At 40.8% G+C, this 22,219-nt stretch overlaps 1 protein-coding gene across 4 annotated transcripts in view; it reads right to left on the bottom strand.

Moving 5' to 3' along the window:
• BCL2 (BCL2 apoptosis regulator) overlaps positions 1–22,219 on the bottom strand; it is a 169,943-nt gene that overhangs the window by 88,829 nt on the left and 58,895 nt on the right. Inside the window, exon 3 of one of the 4 annotated variants that reach the window (XM_025422099.3) lies at positions 1,560–2,157. The exons of 2 other annotated variants lie outside the window; for them this stretch is intronic. In XM_025422099.3, the coding sequence (XP_025277884.3) occupies positions 2,050–2,157 (108 nt within the window). In that variant the 3' untranslated portion in view covers positions 1,560–2,049. Of the gene's footprint in view, positions 1–1,559; positions 2,158–13,495; positions 14,695–22,219 lie in introns of those variants that run through there. One more of the 4 variants, XM_049112176.1, reaches the window with a different exon arrangement.

The following is a 22,219-nucleotide window of genomic DNA, read 5'->3' as shown; positions in this document are numbered from 1 at the left end:
TGGAAGGATATCCTGAATATATACTAAAAGAGAAAGGTTGTGAAGTCATGCATATGGTATGACTGGATTTTTTGCAAACAAAACCAAAACACTGTTATTTAATTTATATGGATATATAAGTGCTGTGTGTTTATATGAGCTTCAAGAAATGTCCCAAAGGATGCACGCCAGAAGTTAATATTGCTTACCTCAGAAGGACAGGAATGGAAAGAGTAGGGGGTGACTAAGAAAAAAATCAACCACAGGAAAATAGAGATGTGTATGAGACATGAGAATATCAAGGTCTAACACACATGTAACAGTGGGCTAAGGAAGCTGTAACAAAGACAACTGGGGAAAGACAATATTCAGAGATTACGACTGAGAATTTTGCAGAATTGATGAATATTGGGAATCCTTAGATTTAAGAAGCATACTGAATCCCGGACAGGATTGTGGTGAAACTAGATCATCGATGACAAGAATAAAAAGAAAAAGAATCTGTAAAGCAATTAGAAAGAAAAAAAATAGACATCTCTAAACAAATAATAGATTAGTGCCAACTCCAACACATCAATGATAGGTGCTGGTAGGCAATGAGGTAATAATTTCAAATGCTAAGGAAAAATATCTGCATGGAATTCTATCTCTAGAAAATTACAATTCAAGACCAAGGGTAAATTAAAGATATTTTCAGATAGACTGAGAGAGATAGCTTAGTATTCTCAAATCCTTGATGAAATAACTACCCAAAGATGTCCTTCGGTAAGAAGTATTCGAATTGAAGAAGGATGAACAGAACCCAAGAAGCAACATCAGTTACATTTACTGAGGGCTTTACTCTGTCCTTTACTGCATACCAGTATGCAGTATCATTTCTAAATGATTTACAGTGAAACTGGGGTCCAAAGTCAGGCAGTTTACTTCTAGATCTCATACTCTTAACTATAGTGTAAATAAACGGCATATATTTTGCTAAATTTTGAAAAGTAGATTTGTAAAAAAAAAAAATTGGCTGGGGATAAAAAGACAGAAACAAAATGGTAGATGATAAAATATCCAGTGGTATCATATCAGAACATGAGAGAGAAAATGTTGTTAACATGTTCTAAGGAGTCTGTTATTATATTGTTTTGGAAGCAGAGATACAGACAGACTTTAATTTTGGACTTGTTAACTCAAATACAATTTTTAAGGTTTAAGGGTGACAGCTAAGATAAAAGAACAAAACACATACATACATTACAAACCAAGAAGACAACAGCAATCTTTTTTTAATGGTATAACCATATTTATTGTGCCTGGGATACAAGGTGAGGGAGAAACCAACAGGAGGAAGGTGGGGAAAGTCCGGAGCTCCAGGTAGAGGCAGGAATGTATATCTGCCAGGCTCATCGCGTAAGGAGAGGGAGGGCTCTGAGTACATCATTCCCTTTGTTTCTCCCCTGGGCTTCTTGAGCTTCTTGGACATTGGTGGATCTCCATGACCACCAGCCAAAGTCCTCTGCTTCATCCAGCTCTCACACCAGCCCTGGATAACTGCACTCATGGGATTGCTTGGCTACATTGCCCCATTCAGAGGAATCCTTGGAGACTGGAGTGTTGGAGGCTTCCAGCTCAGTATAAAGGGTGGTCGTCAGCTCACAGACCTCCTGCTGGGCAGCCACTCCAAAACTGACCCTATCCTCAATCCAAGGTATTTGCAGCTGCAGCCAGGTGAGGATCAGGCTGACGGCTCAGTGACATCCTCAGTCCCGGGGGTTAGGTGCTGCAAAAGAATCATGATCTTCTTGCCATTCACTGGGCTACTGAGAAAACCTTGGCCTTCAGTTAACCCTTTCATTTTTAATCCATTTCTTCCTTCTCTTGCAGTTTCTTCTGCTCTTCCTTCTCTTTCCCCTTCACAGGATCAGGCACCAGAACATCTATAGGGGCCTTCAGATTGCTCAGGTGAGCTTCACTGAGAGCTGGATCCTTTAAAAAATGCTGCCAGCTCAGAAGTCTTCTTGGGGAAATTGCTCCTGAGTAGGTCCTCTGTCTTCATGGAATATATCCACCTGGGCTTGGGATTCAGGCTGGACTGTGTGGTGGCCATGGCCAGGGGGCCTGGCACTGCACAAGGGGCCAGGAGTGGACACAGGGAAAGGAAAGTAAAACCAACAGGAAAACCCAAGTCATCTAATAGAAGACAGAACAGGAAGAAAAAATAAGTAAAGAAGAATCATGGCACATAGAAAACATTTGGGTTCCTAGTCATATAAGAAATATATGACTTATCAAAATAAATATATCCATTAAAAGGCAGAAATCTTCAGACTGAATTCTGTAAAACTCCTTTTACGAGAGAGAAGCCCAAAACATGTCACAGTGGGGATACACATAAAACAATGCATTCAAATAGTAAGTGTCCCTACAAATAATAAATATTCAATAAATACTTCTTTTAATTGAATAAATGAATCCAATCAAATAGATTTCAGAGCCAAGAGCATTTGGGGGAGTGGTAGCAATGAGGGTCACTGCTTAATGGTCAAAGGATACATTCACCAGGAATCCTGCTTTATACCTACTAGTAGTGTCAAGTGTATATAAAGCAAAAACTGAGTTAATTATATGAATGTAACAATTCAAAATTATAGTGAGAGATTTTAGCACACAACTCATGAAATCAACAGATGAAGCCAAAAAGTAGAAAAAAATACACAAGATTATAAAATGTATATTACAAACTTCATCTAATGGATATGTAAAGAGAACCCTCCACCCAATAAAGAATACACATGAAATGTTTACAAAAATTGACCAGGTTCTAGGCCACAGAGCAAGTCCCAACAAATTTCAAAGAACTGCTAACATTCAGACCACAATCATCAACCAGAATACAATAAAAGTTGAAATCAATAACAAAACCACAGCCACCAAGCCCCAGTACATTTGAAATTTCAAAAACACACTACTAAGTTATTAATATGAAATAGAAATGAAAGTAACAAAACATTTAGAACTGAACAATAGTCGAAACCCTAGATTTCAGTAGAAGGAATGTTTAGCATTAAATGTAATACCAAAAAACAAGGAAAACTTAAAATTATGAGGATAAGCAGCAATAAAATAAAGAAAATGGTAGATACACAAGATACAAGATAGGTAGATACACAAGAATGAATTAGAAAAACAAAAGAAGGCAGAAATAAACACTATTAGGCATAAAAACCCCCATAACTATAAATGTAGTATTTTTTAAGTATGAGATTTCTGGTCTCTGCTTTAAAGCAATAAATCTAAAAACAGATGAATAAAAAAATCTCCTAGAAAAATGTTACCAAAACTGACACACAAAAAATGAGAAATAGCAAAAGCTCCTGAATATATTTTTATAAGTTCAGTCTAGAGTTGGATTTTAGAAACAGACTGACAGTACGAAAAAGGAAAGCAAAAAGTCAATCTCAGTTCAAAATACCAATGTAAAAACCCTAAATAAAACATCAGCAAACATATCCAGCAGTGTAGTGCGTGTATAAATATATACTATTTCTTTAAAAATATATTTTTAATCTGATATATAGATGTATCACACATATCATATTTATCACATGAATAATACGTGATGTGCATGTGTGTGTGTATTTCTGATGATCTAGTAGAGTTTATCCCAGAAGCTCAAGGAAGATTTAACTTTAGCTAATATTATTCATCACAGTTACAGATCAAGAAGGAAAAACTATATAATCATGTCAATAGTGGCAGGAAAAGTATTTAATGAAATTTAACATCCATTCACAATTTTAAGATGCAATGAAATACCTAACCAACCAAGAACAGAAGGAAGTTTTATTTTTAAAAATTTTTAGAAGATTTTATTTATTTATTTATTTGAGAGAGAAAGAGAGGGAGCTCAAGCAGGGGGGAGAGGCAGAGAGAGAAGCAGACTTCCTACTGAGCTGTGAGCTTGACAGGGGCCTCAATCCCAGGACACGGAGATCATGACCTGAGCTGAAGGCAGACATTTAACCATCTGAGCCACCTAAGCCCCCAAAAGGAAATTTTAACTAAGAAGTAGTTATTATGAAGAACCTACAATAAACTTTAGGAATACATTTCCTTTAAAGTCAGAAACTAGACAAATATGCTTTCTCCAGCACCCTCCATTCATCATTGTGTGAGATACAGTGCTGATGCAATAAAGCAAGAACAAGGAATAAGAGAAATAAGGATTAGAAATGGAGAAACAAAAGAAGCATTATTTGCAGATGATAAGACTATCTACATAGAGAATCCAAAAGAAACTGCAATTATAAGTAATAAGACAGTTTGGCAAGAACTCTGGAGACAAGATTAATATACAAACACTCATGACATCCTTATCAGCAACAATCAATTAGAATATGTAGTTTTAAAAAGATTCCATTAGCAATAGCAATAAACTATGATAAACCTAGAAATAAATCTAAAGCAAATTATTAAACTTCACTGAAAGTCGTAAGACCTAAATAAACAGAGATATATATCATGTTCAGAGAGTTGAAGATTCAACATCAATATCAATTCCTTTTAAATTAATATATAAATTAAATGTAATTCATATTAAAATCTCAGAAAGCATTTTTGTGGACATTTTTAGCCAGTTTAAAAATTCACATAGAAGAATTAAGGTCAAAAACAGCCAAGACAGTATTGGAAAGGTATAAGGTGGGCTCTTGTTCTACTAGATATTAAGACATTAATTAAAGCTTTGTAATTCAGACACATTAGGATTGGAGCAGATATAGATCATTAAATCAACGCAACAGAGAGAGCCCCTCCATGTATCAGAGCTTAGGATGAGACAGAGGTAGCATAATAAAACTGTGGGAAAGGACTGAACTCTTTAATAGATGGTTTGGGACAACTGGTTATTCATATGGGAAAAAAATAGATCTCAAACTCACACTATATCCACAAATGAGTTCCAAGAGAATTATAGTTAACTTCAAAATATTTAGAAAAAAATACAGTCACTATTTTTATAATCTCAGGCTAGGGAATGATAAACAATAGCAAATAAACAAACAAGAGACAGGAAAAAGTGGTGATAAATTGGATTTTAAAACTCTTGTGAAAAAAGATCCCAAAAAGACAAAGCTTAAAGGCAAGAAACAGACTGAGAGAAGATTAAAAAAAAAAAATCCAGTCAGGACTACATCAAAATAAAAGGCCTCTGCACAGCAGAGAAAACAATCAACAAAACTAAAAGGTAACCTACAAAATGGGAGAAGATATTCTCAAATCACGTATCCAATATGGGTTAGTATCCAAAATATATAAAGAACTTATACAACTCAATATCAAAAATACAATCAGATTTAAAAATGAGCAGAAGACATGAACAGACATTTCTCCAAGGAAGACATACAGATGGCCAATAGACACATGAAAAAAATGTTCAACATCACTCACCGTGAGGGAATTGCAAATCAAAACCACAATGAGCTATCCCTCACACCTGTCAGAATGGCTAAAATCAAAAACACAAGAAACAAACGTTGACAAGATGTGGAGAAAAAGGAACCCTTGTGTGCTGTTGGTAGGAATGTGAACTGGTGCAGCCACTGTGGAAAATAGTATGAGGTTCTTCAAAAAATGAAAAAGAGAATTACTATATGATCTAGAAACTCCACTACTAGGTATTTACCCAAAGAATATGAAAACACCAATTTGAGAAGATATATGCACCCTTATGCTTAGTGCAGCATTATTTACAATAACCAAATTATGGAAGTGGTCCAAGTGTCCATCGATAGATGAATGCATAAAGACGGGACAGTGTACGTATATAAACATATACATGTAAATACATATTCCACACAATGGAATACTACTCAGCCATAAGTAGAGAAAGATATCTCGCCATTTGCAACAACATGGATGGATCTAGATAGTATAATGTTACATGAAATAAGTCAGTCAGAGGAAGACAAATACCATGTGGTTTCACTCATATGTGGAATTTAAGAACAAAACAAATGAACAAAGAAAAAAAGAAACAAACCAAAAAAGAGACTTTTAACTATAGAGAACAAACTGATGCTTACCAGAGAAGAGGTGGGTGGAGGAGATGGGTGAAATGGGTGAAGGTGAGTAAAGAGTACACTTAATCATGATGAGCACTGAGTAATATACAAAATTGTTGAATCACTATAATATACACCTGAAACTAACATAACACTATATGTTAACTGTAATGGAATTTTTTTAAAATCCAGGATTTTTTTAATCTTTAAGAAAAAAGAAAACAACCCACTACAAAAAAATTGATCGAAGTCTACCAACTGGCAGTATGTAGAATAAGAAACCCCCATTACCAACGTTCATGAGAAAGAAAAGCATAACTTCACCAGAAATCAGAGAAATATAAATCAATACCACAGTGAGATACCTTTACAACCAATCAGATAAGCAACATATAAAAGCCTGATGATGCCAAGTTGGAGAAGATGTGGAGCAAGGAGAACCCTCCCACATTGCTCAGAGAGCAATCAGGCAACACATACCAAAGCTGATGACGTTTCTCCCCTCACACCCAGAAACTGCACATCTGCATCTTTGCCTTTGAGAAGGGATGAGATCAGAATGAGGTAGAAAGAGACTAAATCTAACACATGCTGTAAACCCCCCTTTTTTTTTCTTTTAAATATTTTATGTTGGGGGCACCTGGGTGGCTCAGTCTGCTTTGGGCTCAGGTCATGATCTCAGGGTTCTGGGATCAAGCCTCGTGTTGGGCTCCCTACTCAGGGAGGAGCCTGCTTCTCTCTCCCTCCCTCTGCCCCCCCCCCCCACCCGGGCTTGCGCTCTCTCTCTAATAAATAAATAAATAAATAAAATCTTAAGAGATTTTATTTTTAAGCAATCTCTACACCCAGTGTGAGGCTTCAACTCATAACCCTGAGATCAAGAGCCACATGCTCTACCAACCGGGCTAGCCAGGCGCCCCTATAAAAAAATTTTTTAAATGTGGTGCGCGCACACACACACACACACCCAAGAGAAACTCTTCCACATGGTGCAAAGCACATGTGCATGTTGTAGCATTGCCTGTAATGTCACAGAGTCAGAAACAACTATAATATCCTTCAAAGGGCATTTTAAAAGTTAGAAACAACTTTAATGTCCTTCCTTTGATTGAATACTATACAGCATGAAACATGTATTAAGGTAGAGGTACATCTTTCTCAACAGGCTGATCTTATGCACATAATGCAGAACATAAACCTGATGATATCACTTAGATAACGTTTAAAAACATTTAAAAATACACATACTGTCTATGGATACATATGTGTCAAAGATGCAATCCCTCATGGTAAAGTAATAAGCATCAAATTTAAATTGAAGCTGGGAAGGAAGAGGGGGAATGATGGGCCCAGGAAGGGCTTTATCTCTCTCTCCCCTTTTCACAGGTGGGTGGGAAAACCTGAAGCACGTATGGCATAAAGATATGACAAAATGATAGTACACATGCATTTGCTATCTCATTCTCCCTATTTCCTGTTTGCCTGAAATTGTTCATAATAAAAAAAATACCGTGTTCTGCACATTTTAAAGATGCCAATAGCTATTACCACTAGGAGCTCTTAGGCAGCCAGGGCAAGTGTTACGATTATTGACAGATGATGGAGGTGATGGAGGAGTGGGCAGGGGGGCACATAGTTTACCATCAGAGGGCTCTGAGTACCCCCCACCTACCCGCCAACATCACATTGAGATGCTTGCTCCAATCATTCAGTACTTTATATAACACAGGGAACTAGACCATGGCGCAACAGAGGGTAGGGGAGGCTGGCAAAGGAGAAGACAACCTCTTCCCTTCTGGAACAGACCGCAGCCTGAGGAAGGGCAATGACATAACTTGATAAAAAGGGAAGAAGACAGGGTGCCCCGGTCATCTGACAGCTTTTCAATGAATCCTGTAATTCTTTCGTGGAGAGGCTGACCATTCATTATGCACCTGCTAAGGAGGAGGAAGTGAGAAAAGTGACCTCGGCTCTGGTCACTTTGCCTTCACAGCCCAGCACCCTGTGCAAACAGGATGCTGCAGTGGGGACACCAGCCTTGAGATCCGGTCCGGGACTGGTCCCTTACAGGCTCTGCCTTTCAGCTCTTCTTATTTCAAACTGAGAAGGTGGACTGCCATCTCGAGGCCAGTGAAATTCTAGAATCTACTTCCCCTGTTTTTCAGGATTTGTTTTCCCTTTTCTCTTAAAATCTGAAAGAGAGCTTCTGCATTTAATATTTGCACATGGTTTTGAGGCTCAGTCCTGGACATGTCCCAGTCATGTTCCTTCCCCCTGGTGACATACACCAAATACCCAGTAATAGTACTTGGTGTCTGGAAGTCAATAAACACTACTCCTCCGCCCTGCTCCCCCCACATCCCCACTCTTGGGAGTCTGGGAACTGTTAGGTATGGAGGTCACATGACTGTAGCTTTAACTAAGCAGCAAGGAATATGCCCTATTCCACCCCTGCAGTCATACACGCTGTGGGGAGGTGAGGACGAGGGGGAGGGGTGGGTTCCCGACCAAGAACTCAGCAGCACTACACGCACATTTTAGGCTAGAAATAAGAAAGAATTTCCTGGCTGTAGGAACTGCCAAATCGTAGGGTGGATAACCAAGGGACGTTCCAGAATCTCCTCTAGAGATCTTTAGAAACCCAATACAACCTCACATATCAGAGACCATTTTTTGCAATCCTGCCTAGAGACAGAAGGACCTGGTGCCTGGTCGGCCCTCTTCCCAGGCATGGGGTCCAGCCTCTTCCCCTACTCTTCTCATTATTATATACACCTCCTGTCTATCTTCTTCCCCTTACTGCCAGCCCTCGGGCTTGTTTTCATGTGATCCTTTGCCTCCTCACACCTTTCCTTGTTGTTTTATGGAAAGCTGGTCAAAGGTCAGAGTTGCCCAATTACCCACACATAGTTCGGTGGTAGCATCAGATACCCAGGCAAAACAGAGCCATGATTCCAATTCCAGCCTCAACCCCAAAGCTGGATGGAAACGGAGAAAATTAGCTGTTGCTAACAATCCATTATAAATGAAAATAGGAGCCTCGTAATTGATTTTAAATAGATTTTTTTTTAAAGAATCGTTGGCCTTATTTCATGAAGAATACAGAGTTTCCAAAGCGTTCATTCCAGGGTTGGATTTTTTTTCCCCCTTTCTTCTGGCTTAAACCCCAAATGGCCAAGATCCGAGTCTGAATAAACAGTGTGGGTGGTGACCGTTCTGTGAGGCCTGGTAGAGGATGCAATCACTTTCTTCCTCGGTTCAGCATTAAATCATGTGAAACTAGCCCGATTGCGCCCCAGAACTTCTACTCACTAAAGGAGGGCCACATAGCAAGGGCTCTTTCTCTGCTTCTCGGGGAGAAAAAAAAAAATTAATTCTCCTAACTGCGAATGTTTAATTATGTATAAAGTTCATTGACCCCACAGGCGGCTGTCAGATGATCTTGCGAAGGCCTGTAAAGGCATCCCAGGAATGCAGTGATGTGGGCAGAAACCGAGTGGATTCATGCCACCGAATGCTTGAAACGGGACGGAATCTGCGGCCGTCCAGAAAGGCTCCAGTGAAAACAGGACTTCGGGATAATCAGTAATTTAATCTCACCTACGCATTTCGAGGCCTTCAAAAGTGAGCGTTATAAATCAGAAACTCAGGAAAGATCCCACAGGGAGGGGGCCCATGACGACGGGTGAAGTAATTCTGTTTGCTGGTTACGGCCGCAGCTGGCTGGAAGAGGCAGGCGATCGCGGTGTTTTTTTTCCCCATTTTAGAGGTAATGCTTTCTGACTTCCAGCTACCGACACGAAAAGACGACGACGATGAAGCAATCCCATTCATAAATACACCGTGGGGCTTGGAGGAGACGGCAGCGTCTCTGTTTATTTAGATGGTTTTGATAGAATACGGCCCTGGAGTGTGCCCCCAGTGACTGTGTCTTTGTCAGAAGATGCCCCGGAGCGTGTGATTCACACGCAAGGGCTGGACAGCCCCCTTCGGGCAAGCCAGGTGACCTTCCAGACTCTGTCCCCCTCCCACAGGTTCTCTCCCGGGCACACGCCTGGCTCCTGGCCCCCAGCCTATTGTGAAAGCCAGCAGTGGGAAATATTCGGAGACAGTGTGGTTTGGGCTTCTTGGGGAGGAGAGGCCACAGCCCCAGGGGACGCTGCGGTCAGGTGGCCAGCTCCAGGGCACTCTCCTACATAGACGCAGGAAATACAAACTCATCTGGCTTGGGGCTTCCTAAGATTAAAGTGACCTGTCAGGGGTAAGCTTTCAGTCCAGACAGGGTCTATGAGGCAAAATACAATCTTTTAGTGGAGAGAACTTCCCAGTGTTGTATTCCCAAACACAACTAAGCTGCACTCTCTCTGGCATCTTTATCGTCACGAGTATAGAGAATGGGTGGCCAGAGTTTGGCCAACAATTCTGCTCCTCTGATGGAAGCAGAATGGAAAGAGTCTCACTTGTTTCATTTTTAGCTACCTGAAATTCTTGGGTCCTTGAACAAAATCAGCCACTGAGCTTCTGAATGCACCCTTCAGGTCTGCCTTCAACTCTGGCTAACCCAATAGATAACAGATAGATAATAGATAATAGAAAAGCTAATCCAATAGATATTTGGAAAACATAAATAATACGGTAGGTACTATGGTCGATACAAAAATCAAAAAGGCACGAACCCTGCCCTCAAGCAGGTCAGAAATGAAGAGGCACACATTAATCCTGGGAGGGTTCAAGAAGCTTTCTGCACGCAATCTTCCCAGGGTGTGGTGGCATCTGACTCGCACTTTTACCAAAAGCTCCATGTCCTCTTGTTCACTGTGGCATTTTGGAGAGGAAAGAGGTATAACTCACTGAGTCATGATTATTCACTGCTGGGTTCTATAATTTTACCTTGTTTTTAATCCATCTGACATTTGAGTCTCCTGTCAAGATCCCTTTGTTAAGACCCAGACCATTTCATTCAGTGAGCAGTTAGTAAAAAAGAAAAAGAATTTCTTCTGTCTTCCCACCCTAACGAAGGAAGCCTTCCTTTAAATCTTAAAAAAAAAAAAAAAAATTTCTAGATATATGATTTCCCCGTAATTACAGGGGAAATATGCTTCCAGATAAAGAAATTTGGACACTAAGTAATATCTTAAATCACTTCCACCTTTTGGATACTACAATTTATAAAATTCCATGAAGGAAATGACTCTTACTTCTCATGAAGTTCCCGTTGGGAAATCGCTGAGAGCCACAGTTATGAAAGCGATATCCTCTGGCTGGTCCCAATTCCTTCCCATTGTCGGGGGCCTTCACCATCTTCGAATCACACAGCAATTTAATTATTTCTCATCTGTACCAGGTGTTGCAGTCCACCTGGTCAGTACATGTCTCTGTTACATTGTAAGTTCTTGGACATTAGGGAGTGTTTTATTCATCTTTATATTCCCCCAGAGTGTCTGTAACATAATGTCCACAAAAGCAGTGAGTAAATAAATATCACGGAAACGTCTATGGCATGGGTTGAAAAACTTTTTTTTTAAAGATTTTATTTATTTATTCATGAGAGACACAGAGAGAGAGGCAGAGACACAGGCAGAGGGAGAAGCAGGCTCCCCACAGGGAACTGGATGTGGGACTTCATCCCGGGACTCCAGGATCATGCCCTGGGCCAAAGGCAGGCACTAAACCACTAAGCCACCCAGGCATCACTGGAAAACTTTTTTAATAAAGGGCCACATAGTAAATATTTTAAGATATATGGTTTCTATCATAACTATTCAACTCTACTGTTATGATAGGAAAACAGCCCCAGACAATCCATAAATAAATGAGCATGGCTGTGTTCCAATAAAACTTTATTTACAAAAATAAGTAGCAAGCCAGATTTGGCTCACAGGCCATGATTTTTGAATCCCTGATCTTTGGTCTTTATCTCTGCCATAAACCTTAGTATATTCTCTAAATTTTCATATGTTCCCTATGATTATCAATAATTAGATAAAGTGCAGAAAATGTAGATATTTAATAGTTGTTTTCGAACTCCACATTAGTGAATCCACTTAAAAAAAAAAAAAAAAAACCCACCAGGAAAGTACATACAGAAATTAGCTGCTACTCCAAATGTATTTCATGTTCACTTATTTTATCATATGCCTTTAAAAGGAACAATTCTTATTCCTCAAAAATGGGGTAGTCATTTTGCCATTGACCTCATCATTATTGAGTAAACCTGATACAAGATCTCAGAGTTACTGGGTGAAGAGTCCAGTGCTGGGGCATGGTGAACTGGACACTTTCCTGGAAAGGGGGAATAAATGCACCTCCCTCATTCCCGCTCTTTACCAAATCATTTGGTCTGATTTTACTGCCAAAGGTTATTAACGCAAACGATACGTCCTCCTTTTTCTTGATGACCCTCTGGAAAACGTCCAGCTACAAAGAACACAACAGAAATCTCAAAAGCCCAGCAAACACACAGAGAAGTAAAGGGTAGCTACGAGAATTTGATGAAAACAAGATGTCCTAGCCTGTCACCCTGACCTGGTTTAAGAGTGCCCCACCCACCCTATTCTTTCCCTCCCTGTCCAGCCACCTTGGTGCAAAATACAATTTTTTTAAAAAGGGATGCCAGATCTGAACTGCAGTGGGAACTCAAAGGATACAAAATTGGAAGGCTGACTGCTTGATTTGGAAAAATTCAACCAGTTGTTTTCAAGGTAGGAGGAAATACAGAGCCCACAACATACAAATGAGCACCCACAGACATTCTTTGAGATGGGCTACTCTGAAGGTGTGGATCTTGAAACTGTCTGCCATCCCCATGGTATCATGAAACAGTTCTAGAGATTTCTTGTAAGAAAGAAAAAATGAAGAATGAGCCTTTCCGAGCCTCTCCTCAGCACCTAGATCAGGTTCAAAAAATCAGAAGGATCCTGCGCCTTAAGAAAATGAGAAACCACTGACTTGCAAATAGAAGGTACCATTGGGGGCTCAAAACACCTGAGTTCAAATCTACCACATTTGGGGCAACCCTGGTGGCTTAGCGGTTTAGCGCCACTTGCAGCCCGGGGTGTGATCCTGGAGACCCAGGATCGAGTCCCACGTTGGGCTCCCGGTGCATGGAGCCTGCTTCTCCTTCTGCCTGCGTCTCTGCCTCTCTCTCTCTCTCTCTCTCTGTGTCTCTATGAATAAATAAATAAAATCTTTAAAAAAATCTACCACATTCAACCTATGTGACATGACTTGAGGCAAATTATCTGACTTTATAGTAGCTTATCCTTTTTTTTTTTAAACACAGGGCTAAAGTATATATATATATATATATATATATATATATATACACACACACATATATATGAGAAATGTGTAGAACAGAGGACATACTCTGTATGTCCTAATTTATTTTACTTTTTTTTTTAAAAAAATATTTTATTTATTTATTCATAGGAGACAGAAAGAGAGAAGCAGAGACACAGGCAGAGGGAGAAGCAGAGCAGGCTCCTTGCAGGGAGCCTGATGCGGGACTCACTCCCCGGACCCGGGATCACATCCTGAGCCAAAGGCAGACACTCAACCCCTGAGCCACCCAGGCGTCCCTGTAAGCCCTAATTTATTTCAACAAATGTTGAGAATCAATCACGTGCCTGTGTTCAAGAGTAGAAAATGAATTATGCCATAGATTCTGAGCATAAGGAGCAAGTGTCTGTCCCTTACTGCTCTTTCTGCAACACTACTGCACAACCATCCCCAGGTCCTCTCCTTTATTTATTCAATTTCCTACCCTTGTAGTCTTGCCTTATTATCACTCACTCCTCAGTGCAACATCCCCTCCTCCACTCTGCTACAAAATACAGAGGCCATTCTCGGCGTTATGCAGAATGGAGCTCTAGCCAAAAGCATCATGTACCCAAAGTAATATTATTTACACTGACTTAATTCCTATTTCATAAAATTTTGAACTGCTTATATGCCGTGTGGCAATGGGACACAGGAGCTTCTTACCATCTTGACTTGGGGGTTGAAAAGACGTCTAAGAATCAACACAGGAGTTCAGAGGGGGATCATGTGGAGTAGACACTGAGAGGGAAGTATAAAGCTGGGGAGGACTGTGATATGGCCAACAAGGCTGTTTACAATACTTAGGACAACTCCCTCCGTCTCCATTACAACAGTGCAGGTGACATTCCCCATAGGAAAAGCCACTGACCATGAAGTGTCAATGAATCAGCAACCTGCTGGGAAGGTTGTGTGAGCAGCAGAGGCAAGGCCTGAGGCCCAGGAGTAAAGGACAGAACTCGTTAGTCAGGATCCTCTTTTGCTTCCACCCCCAAGAAACCGAGCACTGGCATAAGGATGCAGAACACCTGATCTTTATTTCCTTTGAATCAACCTCTTGGGCTGTGCTGTGTGTACAGGACACAAACTACCAACTGAAGAGAAAAAAATAATGCATAAATCACAGGACGTATTGGATAGATGTTAAGCTCAATTTAACATTGAGAGAGATGCTCTTCATCTCTTCTGAGGCTCCATGAGAACACGATCTGTTTCTCTCTTCTGGTTTCCAGCTTCTTTCATACCAAAAACTTCTCCTTGAAATGCAAGATCTTTCAAGAGTCCATCTTGAAATTTCCAAAGGGTTCATGTAAGCCAAGTAAGTGGGCTCCTCTGATTAGTGTGCCTAGAACAGGTAAAGATGTCTTTTAAACCAGTCACTCACAAGTTAGCTGCTAAGGAGGGCTGCTACTTCAGCGTCAGGAGACAGGGCCATGTGGGTGTCTCCCGTCCATCGGTCCCTGGCAGCACTCTGGGCAAAGCAAACAGAAAATCTCGAGGAAAAAAAAGAAACTTTCAGAGCCCATGCTGGGCCCCTTCACATTCCTTTTTTAAGCATTACGAGCCTGATCCTAGGCCACAGATGCAGCTTTTGGATGTCAGAGGCAGCAGGCAGATGTTTTCTCTTAAGTCCGTTGTCTCTCCCTCAATCTGTTTATAGCTGCCTCCCTGTCAGCCTGCACCACCAGTTCTCACTGAACACACGTCCTAAAGCTTTCTTCCCGCCACACACAAAGGGGCAGTTCTCCGGTAATCTGTTCTCTCTTGCATGAGGAATGCACCCAGTCACCAGGTAACCCATTAACCCACTCCTGAGGTGTTCCCCAGCCATCTTCAAGAAATACTGTAGGAAAAGCCCTTGCATAGGGATTATGTTCCCGAAGTTGTATGGCATCAGAAAGGGTTTTGTTCTTCTTTTTTTTTTTTTTTAAGATTTTATTATTTATTCATGATAGACACAGAGAGAGAGAGAGGCAGAGACACAGGCAGAGGGAGAAGCAGGCATCATACAAAGAGCCTGACATGGGACTTGATCCAGGGTCTCCAGGATCACGCCCTGGGCTGCAGGCAGCACTAAACCGCTGCGCCACCGGGGCTGCCCAGGTTTTGTTCTTCTTAGAAGTAAACGACTGAGGTCACACAACTGGTATTGGCCTCTTCAGTGAACTGGGTATCACTGATGGGTCCTATGATGGAAGTCAGGGTTATTTATTCAAACCTGTGGGTTCTGCTTTTTTTTTTTTTTTTTTTTTTTTTTTTTGTGCTGGGCTTGTAGATGCATTCGTACAAGTCAGTCAGAGGATCTCTATTTGTAAGTCGGTTACAAATTCCACAGCAGGCAAACCAAGCAATAGATTTCAGAGACTTATCCAAGCTCCCGACAGATTCATCCAGGATATGATCCACCAGAGATGCAGGAGAATCTCTGAGGCTATTCCTCATACACAAAAGCGCCATGAAACATGCCATGAAACAAGGGGGTTTCTTGTTGGTGATGGAACAGTTCTGTATCCTGATGGGAAGGTGGTTACAGGAATCTAGACATGGGGTGAAGTCCACTCATCAGCCCACACATGAATGAATGCATGTAAGAACTGGTGAAATCTGAAGAAGCTCTGGAGATGTCACTCACATCAATTTCCTGGTGGTGGTAATGTATATACTATATACATTATACTCTAAGCTAGAGTTAGGCAAGCCGCTACCATTGGGGGAAGACAGATGAAGAGTACATGGGACCTCTCTGTGCTATTTTTGCAACTTCCTGTGAGTCTATATTTATTGCAAAACAAAAAGTTTAAAAAGTGGCACGACAAAGTTAGCATTTGTCTGGCAGTAGCTTGCCCATCTTAGCCTCACTACATTTGAAGATCTACGCTGCTTCTTTTTCTACTCACAGAATTTTAAAGCATTTCCTATGACCTTTCTCTGAGAAATAACATCAACCTATTTTCTCATCTGTACATCGTGGCCTCTCTGAATAGGAGGGCTGTTGGGAGGGGCTGAGAGGGATGATGGGTTCTGAATGGCTCACACCCGGTTCACCAGTGTTGGGCATCTCAACCAGCGTTCTGGTAAGACAGCACATTTCAGCTGTTACATGGGTATTCCTAATGACATAGAGGATTAGAGTAATCAGGTTCTAGCTCCAAGGGGCAAACATAAAGATAAGGCTATTATTAGCTAAGAAACAGGGAGGAGAGAGGAGGCTAATCCAGGCCAAGACTTTGCTCTTTTTTCTCTGTTTCCACAAGCTTCTTGCAGGACTTCTCATGGCTCTGCTTCATCTTACGCTTCATCTTACAGGTCTGGGGCCAAAGCAAGATCCCCTGTGACACTCAAGTCAAACCTGTCTGTCCCCCCCCCCCCCCCGAAGTTGTATGGCATCAGAAAGGGTTATCCTTTTTGTTGTCTACCATCACCCTACCTTTTGCTTTACTCATTTATCAGCTGTATCTCTGCATTCAGGTATGAACTCCAGGAGCAGTTTGTCCCTTCTGTTTGCCAGTGTATCCCTAACACTGAGGACAGTACAGTGACTACTTACTGACTGGAGGGCTGAGAAAACAAGTAACACATCTCTAAAACAATGGCCATTAGACCATGGCAATTCTCAAACACACGGATCATTATAAATGACACAGTGCCTTCACTAACAATCATTCAGGCTGGTTTACATATGCCAAGGTCATTTTACGTTTGGCTAAGAGAATCAACAAGACAAAAATTTGACTGGTGGTTTATAATGGTAGCAGCTGAGTTCAAGAGCTATGGGAATCCCAATGAAAATACATTTCAGGGGTGCCTGGATGGCCCAGTTGGTTAAGCATCTGCCTTCAGCTCCAGTCATGATCCCAGGGTCCTGGGATCAAGCCCCATGTCGGGCTCCTGCTCAGCAAGGAGTCTGCTTCTTCCTCTCCCTCTGCTCATGCTCTCTCACTCGCACACATGCACACACTCTCTCAAATAAATAAATAAAATCTTAAAAAAAAAAAAGACATGATTCCTGCTGAATTTTCTGTCTGAGGTAAAAAGAGACAAGTAGCAGGTAAGTAGATAGACAGGGAGGCAGGAACAAGCATCTATCTGAATACACACACACACACACACACACACACACACACTTTCTCATTTCCAAAGATGTAATGGGATCTTGATGTTTCCTTTACCCTCGTAAGTCAGCCTGCAGTGAATGGGGAATCCCTTGGCAGCAGACAGAAAAGCACTAGGGAGACAGGGCTGATGGGTATGGTGGCACAAGTAGGTAGAAAGGACACAGAAGGAGCCTGCCATGAGACACTGAGAATGTCCTGGATGATGTCACTGCCTCCACCATGTAGGCTCCTAAGGGTGGTGAGTGCTCAGGAGTGAGAGCTGCCCTGTCACCAAATCATCAATCTGGAGCTGTCTTTCCCTGGAGTAAGTCATGCCACTGTTCAAAACAGGAGAGGCTTTGGACAGCCCACTGCGCTCAAGGCATCAGAAGAAAACTCTTAGGGGATTGTGTTTTCAGATGTGGTGAAATGTTTTAAGTAAATGATCTGCATTAGTGAGGGGGAAAAAAACCACCCCCAAAAGACCCCTTAAAATCATGAGAATAAACATGAGGAGGCCAACGACCCCCTAACTTTAAAAGTATACTCGGAGCTGAGCAGCCTTCAGGCTTCTGACACCAAAGTCAGCCTATGCTGACTGACTCCCCTTCATTTCACGCTTCTCTTAAAAGAAAACAGGCCGGACTGTTTCAGTAAATAACAAAAGGTCAGAGAAATGCTACTCACAACATGAGCAAAATAACGGTGCAACCTGCCAAAATGTTTCCTAAGGCCTAAGAGGCAGAAAAATCCAGTGGTGAACTAGTCCACAGACCTGTGAGTGAGAAGGAAAGGTTCATCCCAGTAAAATGTGCCATCAGGCCTCTAGCTCATGTCCCATCAGTGAGAAATGAAAATATAGATTATGCTGTCAGGGTCCAGCCAACATTTAAATTCCGGCGTCCCTCATAAAGAAGCAGGTTACCTATGTGTGTAGTTTGTTTTTTCAGGTTTCTCTTCTTAGGTTATATTTTGACTTTGGAGCCAAGTGTCGAAATGGTGGTCAAACCACTACGCTTTTACTCGAAAGCAGAGCTCAGACTAAATTTGGTTAAATCCCCTCCTGAATGAAACTTCTGATTGGTTTCACTCCAGCCACCTGAGGTTGGGCACCATACATTCATTTTACCTTCAACACTTCTCGGAGGTGAACAGGATGAAAATACCATTATTAAGAGCTTGAGAGAGAGAGAAATACATTCAAGGCAGAAACCAAGACCCTTTGCCCTCAGGATATTGCCTCAATTGATTCTGTGTCCGTAATCTGCTGGGATATGGTCTTGCCAGGGCATTCCTTACTCTTAGCTTTGTAGACAACACCACACTTGAAGCCATGTCGCCAAACTTATTGCAAAGTCTGAATATCATTCATCTCTGGTTTCTATGGGACCTAGTAAGTGGTCAATGCTCAGCATATTCAGTGGGTTAAGTCAACAGTATCCATATTCTATATCATTCCTGGTTTAAACCTATAAAGCAGCATTTTGCTAAATATATCCCATGAAATACTAGCCTGATAAGATGTTATCTGGGTGCAAAATAATTCTGATTCCATGACAAAATATGTTTTAGAAATGCTTCTACAATTACCTACATTCCCCCATTCACATGCGCAGATGAAAGCTTCTGAGAAGTCTTGCTTTTGAAACCTCAGTCAGCATTTCCCAAATGATTTTCAGAAACTTTTTATCAATTAATACCTCTTACAATCCTGAGGAACAGGTGTTTTGTAGAGGACACATTAGGGAATGCTACCTTAGAGTAATTTCTGATTCATGGCTAATCTTTTCTCTTCTTTTTTAAAAAAGATTTTATTTATTTATTCATGAGAGACACAGAGCCAGAGAGCCAGAGATACAGGCAGAGGGAGAAGTAGGATCTCCGTGAGGAGCCTGATGCATGACTTGGTCCCAGGACCCCAGGATGACAACCTGAGCCAAAGGTAGATGTTCAACCACTGAGTCACCCAGGTGCCCCCATGGCTAATCTTTTCTAATCTGTCATTAAGTCTGATTGATTCTTCCTGAATTCACGATATATTATTATGGTCAATACAGCCCATTTAATATCCTATTGTTAGTTTCTTATTCTTTAACCTGTAGCTTCATGATATCATAGTCTCACAAAAGGTCAGGTCTGGAAGAGCTCTTAGAAATAATCATAAAGTTAAAAAAAAAAAAAAAGAAAAAAAGAAATAATCATAAAGTAAAGGTCAACCCCTGAGTTTAACAGAGTTGTTAACCAACACCTCTGCAGTGAAGGTACTGGCTTAAGATGTCAACATACAATACATTTAGCTCCCTAAAGGCAAGGGTGGTGTCAAGCAGCTTATGCTCTGCTTCCTATCCACACTGTGGACAGGAATTACCACAGTGGGCCCCAAGTGGGGAGGAGAAGGTAAGAGATGCCAAGGGAAGCCAGGGAAGGCCATACACATGCATCTTCATCCTCTCTCTTAACTCTTGGACAGCTCTGTGGGTCAGGTATTTGCATGACAAGGAAGCTCAAGACCACACAGTAAGCAGGTCTCTGTGCCAGGATTTGAGCCAAGAACAGTTTGACTCCAAAACACATACTCCTACCAGTGCATTCTATTCCTTAACAAAGAGGCCCTCGGTAAGAGCATGCCGAATCACAAATCAAACCAGGAATCTGCATATCTGAAATTGGAGAGACTATCATCACCACTGCAAGCAGAAACACAAAGTAAGCTTTTGCTTCCCATCAAAATATCCCATCACTTGTGAATGTGAAGAAGAGAGTAAATTTGAATTCACTATTAGTGAAATGAAAAGCTTCGACTGGTGAAAATGGAATTGAGTCAATCAAATAATGAGAACTAAATGCTGCTATTATTGAACATCACAAATAACATATTTGCAAAGTTTTGCATGACCATTCAATGTTAGAATTGATTGCTTCTCTTGTCAAGTGCTGACTCGCTTTGGTTATGCCTCAGGAAATCTGTGGTGGGCACAAGTTCAGCTAATATGATGATGACGGTGGTGGTGGCAGTATATTTTCATTTTATATACCAAGACATACACTGCTCAAAACTGCTGTAGTGCTAATGGTGGAAAGGAAGCTTTTTCCACATATAATCAACTGATAAACTATGAGAGTGTTCTTTTTCATATTCATCTGTCAGTAACCCAAATTAAAAAATTTAAAGTTCTTTATTTGCATTTTTGAGGTATTTTGAACACTGGTAAGTAGTTTTTTCCACTTAGTAGTGGAATTACTGTCTTTTGGAGAATTTCTGAAGCAACACATGGTCCCTAAGTCCAAGTAAAACATTAAAATGACAGGAAGGGTGCTGTGGGTGGGGGGGCTCAGTCAGTTAAACATCCCACTGTTGGTTTCAGCTCAGGTCATGATTTCAGGGCTATGGGACTTGAGCCCCGCATCCAGCCTCCACACTTTGAGATTCTCTCGTCCTCCCCCTCTGCATCTCCCGCTTACAATTTCTTCTCTCTCTCAAATAAATAAATAAATCTTTTTAAAAAATGATAGAAATAAACTAACAACAAATAATAAGGGTCACAAACCCATGAATAATCAAATTAAATAAAATCCTGGCCTGGGAGGATTTATATTGCTCTTTATAATAATCAATTACTGTGCAACTCAGCTTACAGATAACATGAAGTTTCAATATTTGTAGAAGGAGGAAATTTTAATTTTAGTATTTAAGTCAAGCATGACTGTGTAACCTTAAAAAAATGACTAAGAAAAATATTTTATATCTGAATGCTGAGGCCAATTTTTCAGTCATCATTAAGATAGTAAACTTAAGCATTAGGTTTATCATCTGGAAATTAAAGACAAAAACAATTTATGTCTCTACCAATCTACCAATCTCTTAACCCTCAAATACCAGGGATGCTAAGTTTCCTCCCACCTCAAAACAGACACCAATGAGACTGTCATTCACTGAGATTTTGAGATGCAACAAAGAAGAGGAAATCTACAAGGAAACAGAACTGTAAAAATCTTGACCATTCCTGTCATAGCTTAGGGACAGAAAAATTACTTTTTTTAAGATTGCCTATGAATGTTATTTATTTATTGTTTATGTACCTCTTTTTTTTAAGCTTTTAAAAAAGATTTATTTATTTATTCTGAGAGACAGAGAGAGAGAGACCAAGACAAGACACAGGCTCCTCCCAAGGAGCCCGATGAGGGACTCTATCCTGGATCCCAGGATCATGCCCTGAGTGAAAGGCAGACGCTCAACCACTGAGCCACCAAGGAGTCTCTCTCTTTTTAAAATTTAAATTCAATTAATTAACATATAATATATTTTTGGTTTCAGAGGTAGAGGTCAATGATTCATCAATCTTATACAACACCCAGTGCTCATGACATCATGTGTCCTCCTTAATGCCCATCACCCAGTTACCCCCGTCCGCCCCGCCCCCTCCTCTCCAGTGATCCTCAGTTTGTTTCCTATGATTAAGAGATGAAATCAGAAAAATTACTTTCAAGAATTAAAAACACCCACTGGACTTTTTCATTTGCTTCATTAACATCCCAACCTCCCTTTATGGATTCAGGGTCCTCATGTCCTAATGGGAGAGCTCTGATTGGACACTGCTTTCCTTCATCCCATATCCAAGTGAATGAGACAGGGTCAGTTCTGCAGAGGTTCTGCGTAGAGAAATCCACCAGAACTAGACCCAGACTAGAGCAGGAAGCAGGCAGAAATTAAGAAGGAAGCAGAAGAGGCAAAATAAATAGCTTCCCAGCATCTGCTGTTTCAGATCTGATTTTTTT

The sequence above is a fragment of the Canis lupus genome, chromosome 1, assembly GCF_003254725.2.
Source record: "Canis lupus dingo isolate Sandy chromosome 1, ASM325472v2, whole genome shotgun sequence".
NCBI lineage: Eukaryota > Metazoa > Chordata > Mammalia > Carnivora > Canidae > Canis > Canis lupus.
This window is presented reverse-complemented; position numbering and strand designations above follow the sequence as displayed.